This window comes from Scardinius erythrophthalmus (assembly GCF_964197995.2).
Source record: "Scardinius erythrophthalmus genome assembly, chromosome: 20".
NCBI lineage: Eukaryota > Metazoa > Chordata > Actinopteri > Cypriniformes > Leuciscidae > Scardinius > Scardinius erythrophthalmus.
This window is the reverse complement of record NC_138240.1, coordinates 33,359,218-33,368,078: the sequence shown is the minus strand read 5'-3', so window position 1 is coordinate 33,368,078 and position 8,861 is coordinate 33,359,218. Positions and strand designations below refer to the sequence as shown.

Below are 8,861 nucleotides of genomic sequence, written 5' to 3'. Positions count from 1 at the left end.
CATAGCAGCAGTGTACACGCAGGCGCAAGTTTCCGGCATCGACGCGCATGCGCACTAACCGTCTTTACTCCTGATAGTACTGAACTGTTGCTCGGTAACTACCGGGAATTACAGCCTTTTCTCGGCCAAATTTGAACTATCACCACTATCACAGGAATTAAACTGCCATCTTTATGTGTTCACCGAGAGGATTTCAATTCTTGGACTCTTGAATTCGTAACCTAAATCTCAGAGGATGGCTGTATCATTGACGCATCCGTCCCAGATGTAACGTAGCCGAACGGTGAGAACATTTTCCTGCGTTCATACACATATTTATCTAACCGCTAATCAGAGGATAAACACACCTGACAGCTTTAAACCACTCTCCAGTCTGTCTCTACAACCTGACCTACTTTTAAGTATCAAGTAAACATCCTTTTATCATGAAACTGTTCTCGGCCTGAGAAACGCACAGCTCGTGATTAGACGTTATCTGCGGTTGTGTTCAAACTCTAGTGAGCTCCCTACCTAGACAGCATAAAGCTTGTGTTCGAATATGGAGTTCACATGCGCCTTCTACTGAATGCTGTCTATGTAGGCAACTAACTAGCTTGTAAGCTAAAGACATTAATTGTTATCTAGATCTCGAGCTAGACATCTACTAGTGAACGTCGCACTCCTCGCTGAGCTGATGCGGTTATTTCACTTCCTCATGTGTGTGTGTGTGTGTGTGTCAGGACATGCCACGTCTCCTCAGCACACCTGCACACGCGTGGAAGACCCTGATGATGATGATGACTTGAAATATGACGTCATGGAGGAATACACCTGTATAGAGAAGAGGTTGCCGGTAAAGGTTTGATTCGTCCACCTCACCTGTTCATCCGCTCCAGCGATGGGAAGGCAAGTACAAAACTGAAGTCATTTGAGGGGTTTTCTCAAACTTGAAAAGTTGATATGTGAAGTGTAATGGCAAGTAAATGATTACCTTATTGCCAATGAAGTTTCCTCTGCTTGACAGACCCTTAAGTAGTGGTCGACCGATACTGTTTTTTTGATGGCCGATGATATCTTAGAGAGCAGGGTGGCCAATGGCCGATATAAAGCCTATATATGAAGAGTTCAGATGCAAAAGCCTCTAAGTGCCATCTGAAATTTTCTTCTAGAATGATCATTTTTATCAAGCTTGTACATTTAAGTTCAGTAATTTCACTTAAATAGCAATGGAAATGACCTATTAATGGTCATTTAAGTGAAACTACTGAACTTAAATAAAATTTCAGATGGCACTTAGAGGCTTTTGCATCTGAACTCTTCATATATATATATATATATGTATATGTATTTTAATCAATATTTAATAAATTATAAATTACAAAACAAATCTTTAAAATAGGCATGCTGCTTATACTTTAGATGGCAACTTCTTGAATCTGCAATCCTATTACAGTATTTTTCACAAATAAAGTAATTGTTTAAAAATATATAAATATGTAAATAAAAAGGAAGTAAACACTGTAACGGGGCATTCAGTAATCTGGTAATATTGTGCGTACTAGTAATCATATTTTTTCCAATAAGGACAAGGTAACACTAATATTACATACAGCACACAGTGAAAACGATATGAATATGACAGTGGGCAACTGGATATAGCACAGCATATTTAAAAATGAAGGATTTCAAGTTTTTCGATCTTGTCTCCTGTGAAGCTGATCTTCTGTTCACATTCACTCACTTCGCACGGACCGACCGTCACTCGCAGTAACACGTTTTTGCAGGCTACAAATGCACATTTAAAAAGGTATCACTGCTGGATTCCATTAAATCTGCAAGGTTTGTGAAATGAAATGTTTATTAGATATTCAGAGATTTGTTTAAATGATGTAGATGTGCATTTGATGAATGTTGACGGTAAATAAGAAAGTATTTCAGCTTGATTGTTTGCCTTTTCTGTTACAAATAATATAAAAGCAAACACTTTACTTTTTTGCATAGGCTACCATTTACTTTCTTTGTTTACCAGTTCTGTCTAACAAAGTATTAGATATGACTGACAGAGATCGTAAACTAATGAAGACTGAGAATGTGAGTAAGCGCTGTGTGATCAGGCGCTGGTGTTCTCCGCGCCACCCGTCAAAATAAAAGTCAGGCTTCCAACACATCGGCCAATCAGAAAAACTTATCGGCCAATGCTGATATTTTAAAAATGGCAAATATCGACATATATCGGTCGACCACTACCCTTAAAGGAGAACTCGGCAACTCTAGCGAACTCTAGTCACTTCTTTGCTGATTTTCCCTTTTGTTGTCGCATGTTTTCCCCACGAGCTCCCCCTACAGCTGTGGGGGGGGGGGGGGGGTATATGTCACAACACGGTCGTAAAAAACTCACTTGCGGTGGCCTCCTCCCCCTCTCTACCGCTGCTCATGTGCGTTTGTTTTGATCGGAGCAAGCCAACTGTATCGTGTGGAGCTATGTCTACCGAGGTGGGTAATCTGGTAATACATCATACATGCGTGTGTGTTTGTCGAATTGCCGTAAAACAATTCGTGTTTCGCTCTCGTTCTCATTCTCGCTTCTCACGAGACTTCCAATTTCTATCTTGCCGGGACGGTAGTCCCCAAGTTGCAAGGTTGGTTTTCCGCCTGGGAACGCTGGGGGGAGCAGGGAAAGTCACCAATATCACCAGAACAGGTTGTTTAACCATCCAAATGATTTCTAGGCAGTTTTATTAAGTTAAAAAAGTTACCAAGTTCTCCTTTAAGGTCGACAGGAATTAAGAATAGTTGCTTTTTACTCTGTAAAATGCACAGTCCTGGTGTTATCAAATCAGTGCATGCTGAAAAAAATCTTAATTTTTAGTTTGTCACTGAATTGACATGAGCTATGTACATTGAAGCAAAAAAACTCTGTAGTCATCATATAACGTAATATATGAGGGATGAAAGAATTTACCAAGCAGATTTCACAACAGGTTCAAGTTTGTCACTCGAATTCACTGTTGACCAACGGAAACCGTTGAATAGTGTAGCAGTGCATTAAGCTCAGCTCACAAACGTTGCTTGGTTTGAATGAAAGCAACTTTTGTGTGAGCTGAGCTTCATCTACACCATTGAACAATGGACCTTTTTTGCCTGTGAAATTTTGACCTTGCAACTTTGCACCTTAAAGTCGTCATGAAACAGAAGTTGCAATAGTCTTTTCTTCCTTATTGTGACGTATATTCGAGTGAAACGGCTTCTCAAACAAGAACAAATGTAGGGCAGGAGTTGATTTTATCCATCAGGAATTGTTTGGATGGTTGTGGTTTGCTATTGGTGGGTCTCATGTGAGTGACAGGTTGCCCCGCCCTCGTGCCTGTAAACACATCATCAGAGAAGAGAAGAGATGTCTTAAAGAGAGAGGGGCCATCCGTGATTATCCGTGCACATCAACAAATAATGATATGCACGGATAAAACATTTATAATAAATACTGCAATAGTCAATAAAAAAACAAGAATTGTCCGTTTTGATTTCATGGTGACTTTAATATGTCTTTGCTTTTACCTTAAAATGCATAAAATAACACTTAATTTAAAACCAATTCAGTCCTATGCAAAGCATGCTGGAAGCTAAAAATACACAGTTTTAGTTAATGCATCAAAACTGATTCATGTCATCCAAGCACAAATGGATTAAGTCAACTATAATTTTACATATTAAAGTGGACTGAACATATGAAATTAAGATGTAATAAAGCGTTCAGCAATTGTTTTAGCTCATTTTAATTAAAAGGTTAGTTCACACAAAAAAAAAAGTCATCATTTACTTGTTTATTTTAAGACTTTATCTTTTCAACACAAATGAAAATAAGGTTCATCTTTGGAACACAAATGAAAATATTTTTAATGAAATCTGAGATGTTTCGGTCTTATCTTTTCCATTCACCCAAAACTCTTGACAGTTCAAAATGTTCATAAAACGTAATAAAATAAATGAGCGATTTAATCCAAGTCTTCTAAATTAAATCTGTTCATCATATAAAGCGAAAGTGTCTTTACAGACGACTTGGATTAAACTGCTTTATTCAAATGGATTTCTTTTACGATGAATGTTTTGAAGCGTTAGATTCTTTTTCATTAAAAATCTTCATTCGTGTTTTTCGAAGAGGAATGAAAGTCTAATGGGTTTGGAACGACATGAGAGTGCGTAATTGACGACAGAATTTCATGTGTGTGTCAATTAACCCTTTAATCTCTTTTTTCCGCTGCTCGTCTTTCCCAATTTTAACCGAGCTAAAAGGATCCAGTTTCTATAGTGATGCATTGCTCATCATTATTTTTCCCCCTGCAGGATTAGCATTTCCTGCCTGTTTCCAGCATCCTGGCACTTCAGCCTGTCTCCGGTGGTTCTGCCCCGGTTCCTGCTGCCGTCCTTCCGGCAGTTTCTGCTGCTGGGTCTGCTGGCCGGTGTGACGGGGGTGCTGTACCTGCTGCTGGTCACGGAGAAGGGCCAGTACAGCTGGTTAAGAGAGGACCGGCACCTCCACACGTAAAACACCCGTCACTTCTGATCACTTCTCTTACTTCTGTAACGCATCTCAGCCTGTCTAATCATCGTGATCAATGTGTCTCATCTAGACGTTTGGGTCGGGTGCCGGACATGGAGGCCACGGACACCAATAACCCCAATCTGAACTACGGGCTGGTGGTGGACTGTGGAAGTAGTGGCTCCCGCGTGTTCGTATACACATGGCCCCGGCACAACGGCAACCTGCACGAACTCCTCGACATCAAGCAGATGCGAGACAAGCACAGGAAGCCTGTAGTGATGAAGATCAAGCCAGGTCAGTGTGGGAATGAATGAGCAGAATCATGCCCTGGAATGGTAAACTTAGTGGTCAGCCGATATTGATTGGTGGTTTATGCTGATATCTTAGGCCACATTTACAGGTGAAACTCGAAAAATAAGAATATCGTGCAAAAGTTTGTTTATTTCAGTAATTCAACTTAAAAGGTGAAACTAATTAAATAGGCTCATTACATGCAAAGTGAGATATTTCAAGCCTTTATTTGTTATAATTTGGATGATTATGGCTTACAGCTTATGAAAACCCCAAATTCAAAATCATTTTGAAAATGTTCGTAAGCTGTAAGCCATAATCATCAAAATTATAACAAATAAAGGCTTGAAATATCTCACTTTGCATGTCATTTTTTATATTATATATTAGTTTCACATTTTAAGTTCCATCCATCTTCCATCCATCTTCTACCGCTTATCCGGGGCCGGGTCGCGGGGGCAGCAGTCTAAGCAGGGATGCCCAGACTTCCCTCTCCCTAGACACTTCCTCCAGCTCTTCCGGGGGGACACCGAGGCGTTCCCAGGCCAGCCGGGAGACATAGTCTCTCCAGCGTGTCCTAGGTCTTCCCCGGGGTCTCCTCCCGGTGGGACATGCCCGGAACACCTTCCCGGGAAGGCGTCCAGGAAGCATCCGGAAAAGATGCCCGAGCCACTGTTTCGAATGCGCATGCGTCGCGTCTGAGCGCGTTGTTGTCTTTGGAGCTCCATCGATTGATTTATAATTCTTGATTTCTCTTTAAACTCACTTACAACGAACATTTTCTACTTTTCCTCACCTCATAGTTATAACGCGGATTGTTGAGCAGACGCGTCTCAAGCCTTGTGATCCAACGCTGGATACTCTTATAGGTTACGTCCGTGGATCACGGCTGAACGCGTCTTCTCCGCACTCATTTAAGTTACAAACAAACATTTTTCACCTATCGTGCGTCTACTCTACACCCGTACCACTGAAAAGACGGATTATATCCAAGACTTAAGCCATAAATTAGTATTAATATTGATAGCACCACTGGTAGCGTCGTTGCTAACTTAACTTACTGTCCATCTGTTAAAATGGCGAATATATCAAATGTAAGTAGTCTACCTTTTGGTGCAGGTGAGGACACATTTGAGCTGCACGCGGTACAGTCTGAGCTGGAAGCTGTTGAGAAACAGATCCACGACCTTTTAGTAAGAAAAGCCGAGCTGATAGACCGGCGTTTGGCTCTCGAAACATCGCGCGCCGAGGCACACAAATCAGAGATTAATGTTACTAACCCGCTGACTCCGACCTCGTCTACTCCGTGCGTTCCTCAACATCGGTCCCGAACGTCGAGGTCGCGATCAGCCATGGTCTCGTTCACTCCGGCTCCAACATGCCATCACGAAGCCTGGATTTTTCCGCAGCGGAAGTCGCGAGTCAGGTCTAGACCAAGAAAACTCTCTCCGACCCTCCCGGTTTTCGAGATATCCACACAAAACCGCTTCTCCCCTCTTCGCGAAACAGAACGCGATGCTGTGATCATCGGCGATTCCATCGTTCGACACGTACACGTTACGTTAAATAAAAGTAAGGTGCATAGTCACTGCTTTCCTGGTGCTCGTGTTTCCGAAGTCGCTGCTCACGTTCCCGAGATTCTGAACGAGCGCGTCGGAACCGTTGTCCTGCACGCGGGAGGGGCCGACATCAGACTGCGCCAGACGGAAGTTTTGAAGAAAGACTTCAGGAATCTGATCGATACGGTACGCAGCACTTCGCCTGATATAACGATTATTGTGTCAGGACCGCTTCCCACGTACCGACTAGGTCATGAAAAGTTTAGTAGATTATTTGCGCTTAATGAATGGTTAATGTCATGGTGCAATGAGCAGAAACTTCTCTTTGTAAATAATTGGAATCTGTTTTGGGAGCGTCCTAGGCTTTACCGTGCTGATGGCTTACACCCAAACAGATTCGGATCGGATCTTCTGTCAGATAACATCTCCAAAATGTTAAATACCTTTTGACTAGTAAACAAAAGTCCAAATCATAGTCTCTGCTGCACCAATTTAACTGATATAAATAGTGTAGAACATTGCATAGAAACTGTGTCTATTCCTCGTTTAGTGAGATCAAATCATAAATCTACTGCAGGATCTAGAAAAAATCTAATTGTTATTAAACCAGAAAATGTTGCTATTGGTAATCAAAAACAATTTTTAAAGCTAGGTCTTTTAAACATTAGATCACTCACACCTAAGGCAGTTATTGTAAATGAAATAGTCACAGATAATAGCTTCGATGTACTTTGCCTTACTGAAACCTGGCTTAAACCTAATGATTATTTCGGTTTAAATGAGTCTACTCCTCCTGGATACTTCTATAAGCATGAGCCCCGTCTGAATGGTCGTGGCGGCGGTGTTGCAACAATCTATAGAGATTTTCTCAATGTTACTCAGAAAACGGGTTATAAGTTTATTTCATTTGAAGTACTTGTACTAAATGTTACGCTCTTAGATGATAGAAAAACATCCCTATTATCTCTAGCCTTGGCTACCGTATATAGACCGCCTGGGCCTTACGCTGATTTCCTAAAAGAGTTTGCAGATTTTCTCTCAGACCTATTAGTTAACTTCGATAAAGCATTAATTGTTGGAGACTTTAATATCCATGTAGATAATCAAAATGATGCGTTAGGGGCTGCGTTTACTGATTTATTAAACTCCTTTGGGGTCAAGCAAAACATTACCGGACCGACTCATCGATTTAATCATACACTCGATTTAATTATATCACATGGAACCGATCCAACCGATATAGATATCATTCCACAAAGTGACGATGTCACTGACCATTACATGGTAACTTGCATATTACGTACTCCTGTAATATATCATGCTGCGCCGCGTTATCGATTAGGCAGAACAATCCTTCCATCCACCATAGATAATTTTTCAAACAGCTTATCGGATCTGTCTCAGCTGCTCAGTGAACCCAAACAAACAGATGAACTTGAGGAATTAACTAGCACTATGAGCACCATTCTCTCTGGATCATTGGATATTGTTGCGCCCATTAGATTAAAAAAGGTCAGAGAGAAAAGTAAAGCACCATGGTACAACAGTACTACGCGTGTTCTAAAGAGAGAAACCCGTAATTTAGAGCGTAAATGGAAACAAACCAACTTAGAGGTCTTTAGAATCGCATGGAAAGACAGTATGTCACGTTATAAAAAGGCCCTAAAAGCGGCCAGGGCTGAGCATCTACGCAAACTAATAGAAAACAACCATAACAATCCTAAGTTCTTATTTAACACCGTGGCGAGACTAACAAATAAACAGATGTCTCCTGAACAAAGTATTCCATTACAGTTTAGTAGTAATGATTTCATGAAGTTCTTCACTGAGAAAATAGAAAACATCAGAACCACAATTGTAAACGTTCAATCCTCAATCGCGCCTTATAATTCAGCCTCAATTATCACGCCGCAAGAACAATTACAGTGCTTTTCAACTATAGAACAAAAAGAGTTAAATAAATTTATCATTTCCTCTAAAACAACAACATGTTTATTAGATCCCATACCAACTAAACTATTGAAAGAAGTGTTACCTGTAGTGGAAGAGCCTCTCCTCAATATTATTAACTCGTCTTTATCTTTAGGTCATGTTCCAAGAACATTTAAATTGGCAGTTATAAAACCTCTCATTAAGAAACCACAATTAGATCCGAATAATCTAGTAAATTATAGACCCATTTCAAATCTACCTTTTATGTCTAAAATACTAGAAAAAGTTGTGTCCGCTCAACTGGGCTCTTTCTTACAAGAAAATGACACCTATGAAAAGTTTCAGTCTGGATTCAGGCCGCATCATAGCACTGAAACTGCGCTCGTTAAAATCACAAATGATTTACTTTTAGCTTCTGACCAAGGCTGTATCTCAATATTAGTTTTACTTGATCTTAGTGCTGCGTTCGATACTATAGATCATACAATACTCTTAGATCGACTACAAAATTATACTGGTGTTCAAGGACAAGCATTAAGCTGGTTTAGATCGTATTTATC

At 40.6% G+C, this 8,861-nt stretch overlaps 1 protein-coding gene across 2 annotated transcripts in view; it reads left to right on the top strand.

Annotated features, from left to right (window-relative positions):
• Nucleotides 1-40: 40 nt before the first annotated feature.
• Nucleotides 41-8,861, top strand: part of entpd4 (ectonucleoside triphosphate diphosphohydrolase 4) — a 28,266-nt gene continuing 19,445 nt past the window's right edge. For both annotated transcript variants that reach the window (XM_081348667.1, XM_081348666.1), the window contains exons 1-4: nucleotides 41-283; nucleotides 720-885; nucleotides 4,321-4,518; nucleotides 4,608-4,813. In XM_081348667.1, the coding sequence (XP_081204793.1) occupies nucleotides 878-885; nucleotides 4,321-4,518; nucleotides 4,608-4,813 (412 nt within the window). In that variant the 5' untranslated portion in view covers nucleotides 41-283; nucleotides 720-877. The remainder of the gene's footprint in view (nucleotides 284-719; nucleotides 886-4,320; nucleotides 4,519-4,607; nucleotides 4,814-8,861) is intronic.